This window comes from Trichosurus vulpecula, chromosome 1, assembly GCF_011100635.1.
Source record: "Trichosurus vulpecula isolate mTriVul1 chromosome 1, mTriVul1.pri, whole genome shotgun sequence".
NCBI lineage: Eukaryota > Metazoa > Chordata > Mammalia > Diprotodontia > Phalangeridae > Trichosurus > Trichosurus vulpecula.
Genome location: NC_050573.1, coordinates 309,779,065 through 309,796,801, shown reverse-complemented (window position 1 = coordinate 309,796,801; position 17,737 = coordinate 309,779,065). Strand labels below are relative to the sequence as shown.

Genomic DNA, 17,737 nt, shown 5'->3' with positions numbered 1-17,737 from the left:
TTCTATTTTCATATTCAATGGAGGTTTGTTGGCTTTCAAGTATTTTAAAATTCATTTCCAATTCATCAATTGTGTTTGGCTAATAAAAGTGTTCAGAGATAAAAAAAATTCCCCCCAAGAACTTCGACTGCATTGCAAAAACTTTGGAATATTGTATCACTGTTGTCGTTAAACAAAATTTTCTCTTGTTAAACTGTGGTTTTTTATTTTGATCCATCAATTCTTTAGGATTAAATTATTTAGTCTACAGTTAATTTAATACTTTTTTCAGGGGACTTTTACTTAATATAATTTTTATTGAATTGTGATTATTCAAAGATTTGCATAATATTTCTGTTTTTCTGCCTTTTTGATTTTTTTATGTCCCAATACAAGATCAATTTTTGTTAAGGTGCCATGTAGCCAAGACAAAAGTATACCCCTTTCTATCTCATTTTGATAACTTCTAGGTCTATCATATCTAATTTTTCTAAAATTTCCATTCATGTTACTAACTTTTTTACTTTTTCTTTTTTGGTTAGATTTATTTAAAGCTGATATGGATAAACTCTGGTCCCCCATTATTACAGTTTTGTTGTCTAATTTTCCTTATAACTCATTAGTATTTCCTTTAAGTTTTTATAAACTATGCCATTAGGTGCAAATATATTAAATAAGGAAATTAATTCACTGTCTATATTACCTTTCAGCAAAATGTAATTTCTGCTTTATCTCTTTTAGTTAAGTCTATTTTTGCTACTGCCTCATCTGAAAACATACTTTTGCTTTTTTTTGTTGTTGTTCAGCTAAGAGATCATACATTTTCTTCCAGCTCCTTATTATAACTCTGTGTGAGTCTTTGTTTCAAATGTGTCTCTTATAAATAACACATTGTTGGACTTTGCTTTCTAATCCATTCTGCTGACCTCTTTTGTTCTATGGGTGATTTATTCCATTAACATTCATAGTTATGACAGTTAATCATTTATTTTCCACCATTTTAATCTCTTATACTTTTTCTTCTCTATTCTCCTCTCTCTGTATTTCAAATGATTATTTTTTCTCCCCCCCCTGCCATTTTCCTCTTTTCTTTACCATCCCCTCCCCAAGTTTAAAGTTTGTTTTGCTTATGATTGTTTCCTCCCAGAATCTACCTTCCTTCTTATATTCTCCTTTCCCTTCTTCCTGAGCTTCTTCACTTACTGAGGCTTGTCCGTAGAAAATACTCCAAATATAGGACCCTGTTATTACACCCATATTTGAAGCTTCCCACCACAGCTTATATTTCCATTCATACAGCCTTTGAAAATTCAATGTATTGTGATCCAAGACAATTCCAAAGCACTCATGATGAAAAAAATGCTATCCACCTCCTGAGAGAGAACTGATGAACTCTGAGTGCAGACTGAAGCATACTCTTTTCACTTACTTTATTTTGCTTGCTTTTTTGGTAACATAGCTAATATGGAAATGCGTTTTGCATGATTTCACATGTATAACTGACATGATACAGCTTGCCTTCTCAGTGCAGGGACAGGGAGAAAATTTGGAACTCAACATTTTAAAAAAATTAATGTTAAAATAAAGAATAATTAAAATTTTTAAAAAGAGAATTCGGTGTTATTTCCATGCCATGATAAGACTTTCATGGAAGTAAGATAACTATTTCCTCATGCCCTCTAATTCACCTTAAGAAAAATAACATTTTTGTTGCTGACTAACCACAGGAAACTCTTGTCATTACCTATTCCTGAATATGAAGCCCAGATTAATTAAAAGTACAATTAAATAGCACCCTTAGAGGTAATATATGCCATTTTAATTGGAGTAATAATGACATATTTGTGTTATATTTATGAAATGGAAAAACATAAAGGGATGGGGCCTAATTTATAAATTCATTCATATATGAAACTCCCAGGTAAAGAAATTCCCTCTACTAGTGAAAGGCTGCACATTCTCTGCAACTTATAGTCTTAGAGAGAGATGACTAGAGCATAGAGAGGTTAAGTGACTTGCCCAGGGTCACAAAACCAGAATGTGTCAGAGACAGAATTTAAACCCACGTCTTCCTAGCTTTGAGGCCAGTTCTCTATTCATTAAACTATTCAGCCTCTTTGGAAAAAAATATAAAATAAATTTTAATCACATACAATATTTTCGCATGTATAAAACAGGCAGTTTTTATAGCACTTCAGGTTTTAAACATATGAATTATAGGATGGGGCATAAATCAGCAACAAATTCAGAATCATTTTTTCTTCTCCCTACTACAGGGTTGTTTTACTAGATAAATAATAAACATATGGCTAAAAAGTGAACAGTTATTAATATGAGCTATTTATAGGACTTTAGAGCTGGAAGGGACCTTAGAGATCATCTACTGTAGTCTGATTTTATAAAATAAAGAAACCAAAAATTTGAAATGATTTGCCCAAGGTCACATCACTGAAGTTGGAACATCCATCTTTTCTCTTTTACTACAATCCTATGGACTGGTTCAATCTTTTAGCTTTCCTACAATTCCAAGGTTTTATCAGGTAAAGAAAAGAGGAAAAGGGATGTGTGCGTGTGTGTGTGTGTGTGTGTGTGTGTGTGTGTGTGTGTGTTTGGGGTGGAGGGATGGATGTAACTTACAACACCTCTGCGAAGAACTAGATGACAGAAAGCCAAGTGTCAATAGGATAGTGGATCTCTCAAATATTGTAAGAATTTTGAAGTGATATGTACATGTATGTGTGTATAATGTCAGTTATCATCATTATTATTACTTCAGAAACGAATCTTCCATAGCCTCTCCAGGGGGGTTAGCTGACAGCTCATGGTTTAGCTCATTTATACTAGTTAGTATCTTTGTTATGCAACTTACAAATTTGGTGACCCCCCAAACAGATTCTGCATTTATTCATATTTAAGTGTGACTATGTTGGAGTATCCTTGCAAGGTTGTACAAGTATGAAGATTTCATTTGGATTTGATATTTCACACACACAACTTTTTTTCTTCCTCTTTCCCCATAACTTGGGAAAAATAAAGGATACTTTCTGTAACAGTTCATTCAGCATATCTACTAAAACTGTAAATGTTGAATGATGAAGAATAACTACATAAAACATTTTAAAATTCATATTATTTACACTGGAAAAATGACATATGATTATTGGTTAATAGGATCATTAGCTTTTGTCAAAGAGACATCTAAATGGGCAATGTGGTATGGTGCCAAGAGCACTGACTTGGAATTAGAAGACCTGGATTCTTTTCCTAGTTTAGTCACTAACAATATGTGGCCCCGAGTAAATCCTATCAATTCTCTAATTCTCAGTTTCTTCAGTAAAATGGAAGGTTCAGATTACATGATCATTCAGGTATTATCCAGCTTTAAAAGCCCATAATTTAAATACAGCCAGACAGAATAGGTAAAAGTAATGGATGCACTTGGAAAAGGAGCAAATCAGATTTTACAGGAGATAAATACATGGTCTAGATATGCTGCTGCTACTACTGCTTTATCCTGGGTTCTTTCTTAGTCTTAGTCTTCTGTTAATGAAAAAGACAAAGAAAGATTAAAGTTTTCAAACGGCATTAAATCCTATACCTACATGGTCTATTATTTCTGTTGTTCCTACTTCCCCTTTGGAGCTGAATCTCACTTTCATTTGTTTAATTTCAGTTAATTTTCTGAACATATGGCAATGAATTAGCGAAAAAGAAAGAAAGAAAGAAATACTATGTCGAAATACAAACACATACTGCTAAAGGGTACCTTTTTCTCTACCTCCCTCTATTCCCATGCCCCAACTTAAAAAAAAATCATGTTATCCCCAAAAGGAAAACGCTGCAATATTTAAACAGTATTTTTCTTTTTTGAATAAATTTCTATATTCTGAAATGTCAATATTTACAGGAATCCATTTTGAATCTCTTAATAGGTTTGATAAAATACACAATCAACTGCAAGATAACTAAAGAATTTTCCTTCCTTAGCAACAAGAAATAGCTAACTTAATTTTGTGTCCTATTCCTTATGGTAAGAGGGACTGAGAAATTATAAATTTAGATGGAAATCAACCATGACAACTATACAGAATCCCGCTCTTTCCTGGGATGACACTGTAGATTTTAACAGATGTTAAATACAATCCATTATCATCAGACCACAAATATTTTCTGAACCAATTCTCAACAACATATGCACACCCACAAGAGTTTTCATTTTTTTTTCTGGCAAGAAAACTACAGCGGCTGGTAATATAAATTTCCTCAATGTTATGTAATTTCTTTTTCTTTCAGTATCTGTATAATAAAAGATAGTGACAAATAAAGAGCACTAAAACAAAGGGAATATAAATGGCTCCATTTCCCTGAAAGTCATCCTCATTTGGTTGAAATACATCTTACCCAGTATTGCCCAGCTAACGATCTGGTTAATTTGAGGCAGACCTTGTTTCTGAAGAAGACTACTGTGAGTACTATTCACAATATATGTGGAAATGAGTACACCCGCCATCTGGAAACAAACAAACATAAGTCAAAAGGATCAATTAATCTTGTAGGCAGTCAAAAATAAACATTTCATCATGAATACTTAAACTATTACTTTATACTTGCATAAGTCCTTTTCATAAGTCAAGTCAAGTCAAACAAGAACAAGGTAGGATGATAGGAAGTATTTTTTTTAATGTCACACAAAAGATATTAAGTATCTTTTATCTCTGGGCTACTCTCTCTACACATAAAACTAGTATTTACAATGATAATCAGATATACAGCACTATTTTTAAAGCCTCTAATGATTTTCTGGGGGAAGGCCCAAGACATAATCTTCTTTGGTTATTATATAGCTTGTACTCCACACAATTCGATGATAGAAGTATTTCTCTATCCATTTTTACTGAAAATGTAATTCTAATCCTGCAAATTTTACAACTTTGGCCTACCACGTATTCAGGTATCTAAAAAAACCAACTGACAATATAAATGTGGTTACTACTTAAAAATATTCCATCTCCATGGCATCGTTCATATAGCATATATATGGTACATAATTCTAAATTTTTCTCCTCTCTGTATATATTTACAAATATATTCATTCTATATTTTACATACAGTTTAAAAACTGATTATGCACCTACACAGAAGACATAGATGATTGAGTGTGATATATAGAAAGCAGGCAATTTCTGGAGGTAGTAATTTGGTGCAAAGCCTAAATGACTACTTTATGGGTATGATGAAAAACATAAGCTTCTTTAGAAAAAGGGCTATTTTATTTTTGCCCTTGCATTTTCAGCAACTAAGAACATTGCCCTAGAGTATTGAAATAAATTAAACAAAAAGAATTAAGCAAAATGATTCTGTTATCCATCTCCTCTAGGATTCCTTGATGCAATGCCATCTCTGAGCCTTTTTTCTTCTTTCTTTTTAATTTCATCTTCGATTATAGTTAAATTGTACAAAGCTACAGTTTAATTCAATTCAACCAACCTTTTTTGTAGGTCTACTATATGCAGGCCATTGTGCTAGGACCAGGGGTGGGGAACCTGCGGCCCCGAGGCCACATGTGGGCCTCTAGGTTCTCAAGGGCAGTCCTTTGACTGAATCCAAACTTCCCAGAAGAAATACCCTGTGCTAGGCACCACGAGTACAAAGACAAAAACCAAACAGACCATCCACTAGGGACCTTCCCTTCTCCTGGGGAGGCACAATGTGGACAAAAATCAATACATTTCAAGAGGGAGAGGTGCCAGTAACTTGCGGGGCGAGGGAGGGAATCAGTAAATGATTAATGTAGAAAGTCGCACCTAAGCTGGACTTTGAGAGAACTGGGGTTTTCTAAAAGTGGTGCTAAAGAAGGAGAGCATTCCAGATGTGGGCGACAACTTTTATGAAAACATGGAGCTGGGTCACTCGCGGGGAATAATTAACAGGTCAATGTGACTATAAACAGGTAACATGAAATAAAGCCAGATAGGTCACTGTGAGCCAGTCTGTGGAGCCCAACACTTTAAATAATGTCAGCCTGAGGATTTAAAAAATTTAGTCTAGAGGCAAGAGAGCACCAGTGAAGGATCTGGAATATAGGGGGAGGGGTGTGTGAGATATTGTCTGATATGTGGTTAAGAATATCCACCTGGAGACACAAAAGAAGGATTGTGTACAAGAAAGATATATTGTAATGTATAAATCAAGGTAATGATTGAATATGGGAGGTTAAGAACAGGGAGGAACCAGAGATGGCTCACAGCTTTTGAGCCTGGATGGTTGGGTTAATATCTGTAAAATAGAGGAGAAAGAGGCAGACAGAGGAGAAAACGGTAAGGAAAGAGGAGTGTTTTTAAGGTTTATAAAACCAAAGGAATTCAGGAAGAGCAGTAAGTTTTTCTTTGGGGTGGGGGTGGGGTGGAGTGATGAATAAAAGTGTTAGACAAATGGTGTTTGAGAGGATAGCAAGGTTTCCATGGGAAAAAAACATCTATTAGGAAGCTGAAAATGCAAACCTGAATCACCAGAAAGTGGGGAGGGAAGAGATAGAGATTTAGGCAATCAATAAAGGCCACACCACTACTCATACCCCAACATAATTTCCTAGGAAAAGAATGATTCTCAATTTTTGTCCCTTTCCATTCCAATTTTTTCTTGACAACCTCACTGCCTTTTTCAAACATGTGATTATCCTTTTTTATAAGAATAATAGGCTATGTCTGTCTGGGGGGAAAAGGAATATCCACTTGGCAAGCTCTATGGAGTAGATATTGGAGAAAGAAGAGACTGGAGGTGTGGAGAGCAATTAGGAAACAGTTATGGTACAGGCTAGTGTAGAGGAGGGCCTAAATTTGGGTATAGGTGAACAAAGAAAAACTATGTGAATAGAGAGAAGGGGATAAATATGGTTCTGCTGATTTCAAGCTTCACTGTCTCATATAAATCTTTTTATATTTCCTTATATGCTTAGGCATTTTCAGCAAAATAATATTTCAATACTTTAAAAAACCATGCTTTATCCAGGCATTTTCCATTTGTTGAACATAGAGGTTGTTTCCAATACCTCACTACAATATATAAAGCAATTATCAATCTTTTTTGTGTAGAGATTTTCTCCGCCCCTTCCCCCACCCCATGATGTTGTCAAGATAGAGTCCTAGAGGTGGAATTCCTCAGATCAAATAGATGATAAGTTTTGGGACTCACAGAACTTAATGCTGTACTGCTTTCCAAAATATCTGCACTAGTCTACAGTCCCACAAAGGATCAGAGTCCCTGCTTCTCCACAGCCTCAGTAATACTGAACTTGGTATTTATACAAGGTGTCACCAAAGTCTTAGTGAAGTTCTTAGTAAAGTTTAAACTATTATACATATATAATGCATAAAGTATATGTGTGTATATATATCTAAGCTACTATACACATATACACATATAATACATTATATACATAATGCGTAATTATATTTACATATACATATAATAGCTCAAAACTATAGTAAGATTTTGGCAATACTCTGTATTTTTGCTATCGTCATGGATATAAAATAATATAATAATTCTGAATTGATTTTAATTTCTATTATGTTTACAGAATTTGAACATCTTTTCAGGTAGTTCAATACAATTCAATAAATATTTATTAAGAGCTTACTTTGTGCCAGGCACTGTGCTAAGTGCTGGGGATAAAATATAGGCGGACATTCCTTGCCCTTAAGGAGTTAACAATCTAAAGGAGGAAGACAACACACAAAAAGAAGCTGAAGGGGGGCAGAGACAGGAGGGAATACCCAGGGCTGGGACATCTTGTTCTGTGGAGTGGAAACCAAGCAGAGCTGTAAATGGAAAGTGTAGTGAGCTGCAAAGTCCAGGTTCTGACTTCTATGAAGGAAGGCTCTGGGTGGCATTGAGTGCTCTATCCTCCAGCTCCAGTTGTTAACAGCATGTATTTCTTTCTACATAAAGTGTTTTCCTGTGTCCTTTGACCACTGCTCAATAGGAGAAAATATATTAATATTTTTAAAGAAAGTGGAAGACTTTTATTTGATACATTTACTTCAAATATTTCCCACCTCGAATCTGTTTCTTCTTTTTTAGAGGAATTATTTTTTTTTTGCCTCACAAAATCTTTTCATCTTTGTATAATCAAATCCAAATTTCGTTGTGGGTATACAAAGAGAAAAAAAAAGTGTCAATAGCAAAAGTAGAAGAATTTAATTTTCTATCTCTTAAAGAAATAGTGCTATAGAAACAGCTCAGTGAAACCACTGGGGAATTATTGGAGTTTCAGAAAAATGAGAAAGAAACAGAATTTGGACACCATTTTTCAGTAAAGAATATAAGAAAATCACTTAGAAGCACTGGGAATAGAGGGCACTATATTAACTGATTGATAGGTAGATTGAGATACAGACTGATAGAATCCCTAGGATATAGAGTAACCCAAAGTTTACCTCACCCAGACATATAGTTGCCAAGTTCAGAGGTTCACCATCAGATATATTCTGGCAAACAGAAAAGTGGAAGGAATTGCTATATCAAGCAGAAATTTGAATTGTGCAAGACTACTCATTGGTTAAAGGAAACAACAGATAAAATCAGTATTCAATCTCTTCAAATACAAGAGAAATCACCCTAATTTGCTAAATCAATTACCCTACAGAATTGAATATATGCCATCATGGAAAAATATAATTCTTCAAAGATGTCACACAATTTAATTCCTTCCTGATGAGAAATACAGAACTGAATAGTTAATGACATGCAAATTTGCCATAGTGGAAGTTTAACAAATAATCTAGGATGGAAAACAAGTAATGAATTACAGATGACTCTGTTTATATGCGGTAATGGGTGATGATGTTTACTATAGTTTCTAAGTCATATCAAGTATAAGGGTCACTGAAAACACAAAGGTTAGGAATTTGAGGGGAATATTCCTTGAAAATAACAGAGAAAGAACTAGAGGCATAGGTTGGATAGAGGGCTGGATCTAGAGTCAAGAAGACCTGAATTCAAATGCAACTTCAGAAACTTATAAACTGTGTGACCCTAGCCAAATCATCTAACCTCTGTCTGCCTCAGTTTCCTCAGCTGTGAAATGGGGATCATGATAATACCTAACCCCATAAATTATTGTAAGGATCAAATGAGATAATATTTGTAGAGTGCTTAGTATAGTACCTGGCACATTAAGCACATTAAGTATGTGCTTAATAAATGTTTGTTCCCTTACCCCCTACCCCTCACCCCCAGATAATCCAGAGGACAAAATGTAAAGAAAGGAAAACAGTTATTGAAACTGGGTACCACAAGTGACAGTTAATAATAATAAGGTGTGGAATAAAGGAGAGAAGGTGATTACTAAATCACACTTTTATCTGAACACCATAGATTAAAACAATTGTATATGTATATGTATGTGTGTATGTATATGTGTATGTGTATATGTATGTGTATGTACATGTGTATGTATATGTATATGTGTATACACACACACACACACACACACACGTAGATATAGAACCTGGGATCTGTCTTTGGTGAGCTTGTGTTTGATTTTCAGCAGGGGCGGGGGTATCAGTTATTAGGATTAGATTTTTACAAAGATTAGTTTTAGTTCTTTCTTTGTGTTGTGGTAGTAGTGGGGGGGGGGGAGGGGTGGCAGAGAATGCAGCCATGATTAGAGATGAGTGAAGGAAGTAAAACTAGACTGTTAAAAAAAACCAGGTAGCGTAACATACCTTGAGCTGACAAAAAAAGAAAAAAATATATAACAAAATCTAATGGGGGGGGGGAATCCTAACAAATATAATACTGAATGTTAATGGGCTGAATTCACTAATTCTACTTTCAAAAGCAAGTTAGAAAACAAAATCAAATTATTTGTTTCTTATAAGAAACATATCTAAAACACAGGGCCTCATACAGATTCTAAGTGAGAAGCTGGAATAAAAATCAATACTAGTTGAACTGAAAAAAGCAAAAGTTACAGTCGTGATTTCTTAGATGATAAAAACAAATATTGACACAAATAAGAGATCTAAGCAGAAAAACTACATTATGATTAAAGACAATATGGAAAATTAATAATAATATTGAATATTAGTATCAAATAGCACAGCAACAAAGGTCTTTAAAGAAAGACTAACTAACTAAAGAAGGAAAAGATTTAAAGAGGAAGACACAAATTCTGGGCAAATGTAATGTTCCTGCCACAACCTGATAAATTCAACAGAAAGATAAGCAAAAAAAGAAGTTACAGATTTGAACAAAATGTCAGAAGAACTGAGTTGCATTGGCTTAATGAGACTTTAGAATGTGAATTTTAGGGAATATATGTATTTTTTAGACTTCTACAAGATGCAAAACTTATGTGTCAGAGCAAAAAGAACTCAAATATATGTGAAAAGGCAGCAATCTTAGACATATGCTTAAAGGACAAGAACACAAAAATAATATAGCCAATAAAGGAAATGTGAACAAAAGATTTATATATAAATGGATATGATAAAAAAGTATCCTGATGAATGAATGAGTCAAAGACTAAAGTATAAAAACAATAAAAAGGAAATGCAAATAATTACATAACACAGCAAAATTTTTGAGATACAGTTACAACAGTCCTTGGTAGAAAATTTATATCCTTGAACACTTATACTAACAAATGAATGTAACTTTGTAGGGCCAACTCCAAAACAGAACCAGGTCCAATTAAGCTTGGAACTTCAACTGCTGGGACATGGGTTACCGAAAAACAAACAATTAAACAGACAAACAAAAACCCTGACCTTACTTAATTCTTACACCAGCAGCAATTATTACTCATTTCTTTATACGCTCTCCTTTCTAATCAAAGTGGCCTGATACCTGTTCTCCATATACAACATTGTAGCTCCCTCCTCTGTGTCATTCATTGCCCATGACAGAACTGTCCTCCCTCACCTCAAACTCTTTGAATCTCTGCCTTCCTTCAAAGCATAGTTTAGGCGACACATCCTCCATCAATCTCTCCCTGATATCCATATTAGTTTATATGTATTTTATTTTTACTTATCTATCTGTACATTTTATCATATAACGGTATACATAAGGGCAGGGATTATTTTGTTTTTGTCTTAGTATACATATTATTTAGCACACTGCCTTGTATGTGATAGGCTTTAATGAATGTTTGCTGACTGAGATTGTTGAACTGAAAGGAAAAAAAAAAGAGGCCCTGTGAACTGAGTTTTGGATTTTAAAAAAAGTTTTTTTTTAGTAAACTGTAGAAAAACAACAAATTAACATTTTGCAAACAAGTACAAGGGATTTTAGAAATTAAGATGAGTTGGCCAGAATCACAATTTTAAAAAGTGAACTAAAAGCAAAACAAAGGGTTAGTTATTTTAAGACTTACAAAAACATTAGTGAATCTCATCCAAAAAGGAGAAAACCAAATTAACAAATGAAAAAAGGAACATGTAACAAATTTGTAGAAATGAAGAAAACCAATACTCCCAATGATATGCCAAAGTAACTGAAAAACTTACAGGAAATGGATGCAATCAACAACAACTACCAAAAATTCAAAATCAACAAAATAGGAAATAGATAACCTAAATAATCTGATCTGGAAAGGAAAAGGTATTTAAGGCACAAATGATTTACCTTGAGGAAAAAAATCTCCAAGTCTAGATGGACTGGATTAAAAAACTGCTTCATTATATTTGACTCAAACCTTTACTAAAGATAAATACTAGAACAAGAATTTTATTAGAGTAAAAGTCTACTTAGCTCATTTATATTCTAATAATAATGATCTATGGTTGTTTTTTAATTTTTAAAGAGCAGAAAGGAAGACAAAGACAACAAAGTTAACACTGCCTTCTCATTTCTAAAAATCCCTCATTTATGTTTTTGTTAGCTCATTTAATGTACCTTTAAAAAAGTCCACAGGTTTCATAACATTATACTTTAATATTAAATAAAAGGTAACTCACAAAGTTACAAGTAAAACAAATGTATTTCACGAAAGTCAAAATTATTTCATTTCTACTTCCCACTAAAAAAAATTAGCAAATTTTGCCAATCCTGAAATATCAAAGGATTTTTATAATGTAGTATATGTCACACAGAACTGAATTCTCCCCCTACCCAACCCCCCTGGCTCATTTATCAATATCCCAACAGGTAGCCCTTGGGTCCTGAAAGTGCAGACATCATGAATTGCTACAATCTTCCCTTACCCAATTCATCCCCTACCTCCCAGTTCTTACAAGATGTTGGACAGCTGACCCCTGATCTGCGCTCCCATAGGCAATAACTCTAGGAAGCCTCTGCTTCGTTCCAATCCTTGGACCCATTATTCCCTTTCCAAGAGTCATGGGCCAGCAATATGGCCACTCCACCATCTGGATGAGCAGGGAATAGCCAACTCACTACAAACATTCTAGGAAAATGGTGGAACACTAGGTTTTTACATTGTATCTTGCCATTACTCCTTAAGATCCTCTGGGATCCTCAAGAAAAGCTAATCTGCTCATCTACCCTAAAGACTTCTGGACTTTTCCATCTGCCCTCCCGGTATAAGGTCTCCCAGGACCTTCCAGCTTTCTTTCCACCCTCCTATACGGAATGTGTTGTTTCCCATAATTAAAATGTAAGCTCCTTAGAGCATGGATTATGTGGCTTGTCTAGTTGTATTCCCAGTGCTTAGCAAATAGCAAGTACTTAATAAATGCTTTTTTATTCATTTCTGCATCCTTAAATTAGGTTAAAAGCAGTTTTCAAGAAATCTGACAGTGACAGACAAACAGTATAAAATGGCTCACAAAATGAATGACAGTTTTATAAGAGAAGTTAAAGAATATTTAGAGTGAGAGAAAAGTTTTTGGTGATTATCTCAAGGTGACTAAATTATACCTAAAACCATTTCCAATGAATACTTGTAGAAATATTTCATGGCAATTAAGATGACATATAAAGCTTTACCTTATTTAATAAAATGCATTTCCTCTTTAAAAGCAATTTATAATACCAAAGGGAATGATATTTCCTTACTGAATTGTTATACCAGAGATGTTTCTACAGCTTGATAGCAATTTACCTGAAAAGGATCAGGGTATTTTAGTGACCTAAAAACTCAGTATTATTCAACCCAGTGATACAGCCCCCAAAACAATAAAATGTGATCTTATAAAACATTATGAGAGGCAATGCCCAGGATGAGGGATATAACAGTCCTACTGTATTCTGACTGGATCAGATACATGGAATTATATTCAGGTCTAGCCACCATGTTGGGCATTGACAAGAAGGAATGTCCAGAGAAGAATGGCAAAGAGCAGTTTAAGACTCTCTGACATACTATCCTTTGATTAAAGGAATCAGGGATGTTTATCTTGGAGAAAAGAAGACTAGTGGGCTGGGGTTGGGAGTTGGGAAGGGGGTGGTGTTTGGGAGGAGAGAACAGCATGATATCTCTTTCCAAGTATCTGAAGAGCTCTCACGTGGAAAACAGGTTAGATGGAAACAGAGGGTCACTCCAAGTTACAAACAAGCAAACTTAAGTTTGATTAAAAAAAAAGGACCTTTCTAACAAGCACAGCTATCTAAAAGTATAATGGGCTATTCCTCTTCCTTGGAGGTCTTCAACCTAAAACTGGAAGGTCACATATACTGAATATATTGTAGAGGAAGTTCTTCAGATACAGGCTGGACTGGGAGGTCTCTGAAAGTCCCTTCTAACTGGGAGAATCTGTTAAAAAAAGAAAACAAATCCCTCCCCACCTCTACCCCCTGCAAAGCCCATTGAAGCAACCCCCAATCCTCCCAATGAACAACAGCAACTGGATGTGGAAGGCACGGGGTCATACTTGCCGTGCACGTCTCTTGTACTTCTTATACATATTGTACTGAGCTTGTTCATGCACCTATCATTGCTTCTTGCTAGATTTTGAACTACATGAAATTAGAGTGAGAGTCATATTTAATCTCTGTATTTCACACAGTGCCTAGTATGGAGCACTCACAGCAAATATACAAATGTACCGTGGTCTGTGATTTTGTCAGAACTCCCTCCAACAAAAGGCTGTATTGCAGATCACAAATCTTCTTTGACTTAACAGATGTCTATTCCAGTACAATAAACATTTATTAAGTATCTAAAATGTGCTAGCCAGCAGGGATACAAACACAAAATGAAAAATAGTCCCTGTCCTAAAGAAGCTTATAGTCTATTGGAACATAATTCTGAACAGACCACTTATAATAGTAGAGGGATATGTGACTTTTATGACACATCATGCTGCCTTTCTCATGGTAAAAACCTAACAAATCTTTGTGAAGTTATTAAGCATTTATACCTGGCTAGGCTGCATGTGAAAGGCAGCTAGATGGCTCAGTGGATATTGCACTGGGCCTGAGTCAGGAAGACCTGAATTCAAATCCAGCCTCAGACACTCACAAGCTGTAACCCTGGGCAAGGCACTTAGCCTCTGTTTGCCTTAATCCAATGGAGAAGGCAATGAGAAACCACTCTAGTATGTCTGCCAAGAAAACCTCATACAGAGTCACCAAGTCAGACACGACTAAACAACTGAACAACAACAGGTCTGCATGTGCCAAGTCTTCCAGATTTTTGTTCCATAATGCTTGCCTCATCCTGATAGACCTTTTCCCTGCTGTTCAATTTTAATGGATCCTCTCCCCTAGGCTAAAAAAATAGTTAAAAAATAGGCTATGACAATTTTCAGCTCCCAACTTTACCTCCATTATTTCCAAACTTCCTCCTCTTATCCTCATTCATCTTTTATAGAACCAGGCAGTGTATTATATGGAGCTATCTCTATTTAGTGATGGCTCCATGGTCCTATAAGCCCCAGAGATGAACCCAGAACACAAATGGAAGAGGGCAATAGAATCAGAGAATCTCAGGGTCAGAGGGAACTTCAGAGTCAGGCCATCTAGCTGAAGCCAAATATGATTGAAAACCTCAGCCGCAACACTGCAGACAGGTGGTCAGCCAACGTGCGCGCAAACCTCCCTTTTGTGAAGGAGAATACAAGAGTTCTTGAGAAAAGCTACGTCACTTTGGGATAGCTTTCGATTTCAGGAATTCTTTCCCTGTACTGAAGTGAAATGTTTTTCTGCATTGCTCTGAATTCTGTCCTCTGGGAACAAGCAGAATAAGTTTCCACTTCTCAGCATTTCAAACAAAAGAAGACAGGTTTCAATCTTCTCTTTGCCATGCAAACTATCCCCGGGTCCTTTAACTAACACTCGAATAGCATCACCTTACTTTCCTTCCCTATCTTGGCCTCCTTCCTCCAGACAAGCTTTCGTTTATCAATGTACTTCCTAAAACTCTGCACCTGGAAGTGACAACAACACTAGATGGGTTGTATGATCAGTATGGAGTACAGCAGGAAGAATAACTCTCTCATTCTGAACAACAGTCTTCTCAAACAGTCTAATATAATGTTAGCTTTTGGAGGGAAGGGAATAAGCATTTCTATAGCATCCACTATGTCCTAGTCACTGTGCTAAGTGCTTTTTTACAAATACTATCTCATTTGATCCTCACAACAACCCTGAGAGGTAGATGCTATTATCACCTCCAGGAAACTGAGGCCAACAGAGATGAAGTGACTTGCCCAAGGTCATACAGTATCTGAGGCTAGATCTGAACTCAGGACTTCCTGTCTCTGGGCCCAGTCCTCTATCCACTGCATCCTGTAGCTGAATCACACTTGATAGACAGTGAGTGCTAATTCAACCAACACCCTCGGATCTCTTTCAGATGAACTGCTACTTAGTCATGCGCTCTCTATCTTAAACTCTGCAAAGTTAATTTAAAAAAATTCAAGCGTAAGGTTGTACATTTATCCCTATTAAATTTCACCTTGTCAGACGTGGCCCCTGAAAACATATTGCTGATCTCTTCCACCTTTATTTCATCTGCATATTTTATAAACATGCCATCTATGGTTCTTTATTCAAGTCTCGATTAAAAAAAAGTTAAACATCACCAAGTTATGCACGGACCCCTGCATCATTCTACTAGAGGCCTCATTCCAAACTGATGTCCACACATTGTTGACTAATCTTTTGGTCCAACCATTCAGCCAGTTCCTTGTGAATCTAATTGTACAGTCATCCAGAACATACTTTTTCTATCTTGTTCACAATGGAAGTCTATAAAATGAAAGAAAATGGATTTGAGGACCTCAAAGGTCACTTCCAGCTCAAGATCTATGATCCGTATGTCCATCACAATCTGAAGCTCCCTGATCTTTCTTGTATACGATTTAGTTAAGTTTGAATATTCTCTAAGCCCAAAACATACCTGGTGCTATACCACTCCAGAGCCCTTGCTAACAATGTTCCCTATGCCATTAATCTAAGCCCCTCCCCCAATTTTTTACCTACTGAACAGTTCTACTCATCCTTTAAAATCTATCTCAGAGGCTACATCATCTTCAAACAAACAAACTTTTCTATAGTGCCTACTATGTGCCAAGCACTATGCTAAGCATTGTAACAATTATTATTTTATTTGATCCTCACAACAACCCTGGGAGGTACATGCGATTATTATCTCCATTTTATAATTGAGAAAACTGAGGCAAGAAAGGCGAAGTGACTTGCCCAGGGTCACACAGCCAATAATGTCTTTCTAGAAACCTTTCTTAATTCTCTAAACAGCTTACCTCTTAGAACTCACATAGTACTTGGTTTTCTTTCAGGAACAGGAAGTTACTAACTATGTCCCAAGGCAATACATTCAACGTTTGGACTGATTTAATTCTTTTCACTTTTTTCCATACCGTAATAGCAATTTAGATCTTCCCCCCCATTAATAGGCCATGTGACCTGCTTACATCACAGGAAGCCTAAGTCACACGTAGTGGGAAAAGCTTCCTGACAGGAAAAGAAAGTTGTGTCACATGAAATGCTGAGAGAGCAGTTACAACAGGTAGAGCTAGGGGAAAGAGAGCAGACGTGTGATAGCTGTGCTATAAGTTTTTGGGAAGGCCCCTGCAGAGGTTTTGGGATGGAGTGGTTCTCTGCTGTGATGTACAGGTTATAGGATCTGGTTATTTGGTATCTGAATAAAAGGTTTACTTCTACTTTCTATGTGGAGAGTCAGGTATATTTTGCGATACAGAACCACCTAGGCATTTTGACAATTATCATCTATATTGTGATTATTACCTTGCTGATACACATACACAGAACTGAAATCTACCTCTCTCTTACTTCCATCCATGGCTCTCACGTTTGATTGTTTTTTAGTAGAATCTCTAAAACTCTAGCTATGAAGAAAATGCTAACTTTTAACAAATCATGCCTAGTTGTTTAGCACTGTTAGGGGACAGAAGAGGTTATTTTTGTCTTAAGGAAGGCAGTAATGATTGTAAGGACAGAGACAAAACCTGTCTGATTCTAGTAATAGGCCTGAGGTAACTAACAGATGAACTGTGCCCACATATGTGCTTATTTGATTAATTTAAATTATTATAATGAAACTGAAGTATCCATACTGTTTTATTTAATATATAAAAAGATTCTCCAAATCCATAAATCTCTATCAATGAATTGCTTCTTTGTCTTCCCTATAGGGTAGGAGATAATTAGAAATGAACAAGGAAACCATGCACTAAGACATCAAGCTTAATATATAGTGTCATATTAGCATAATATCAACTCTTGGGGAATTAGCCTCAGAACCACGAATACTTGGGTCCCACCTACTTCTTAGGCATCCTGACTCTGTAATCCTGGGAACATT

The 17,737-nt window shown here is 35.7% G+C and overlaps 1 protein-coding gene across 4 annotated transcripts in view; it reads right to left on the bottom strand.

The window, feature by feature from the left end:
* PIGN (phosphatidylinositol glycan anchor biosynthesis class N) overlaps positions 1–17,737 on the bottom strand; it is a 215,984-nt gene that overhangs the window by 41,295 nt on the left and 156,952 nt on the right. For all 4 annotated transcript variants that reach the window (XM_036765383.1, XM_036765375.1, XM_036765395.1 and 1 more), the window contains one exon: positions 4,381–4,489. In XM_036765383.1, the coding sequence (XP_036621278.1) occupies positions 4,381–4,489 (109 nt within the window). The remainder of the gene's footprint in view (positions 1–4,380; positions 4,490–17,737) is intronic.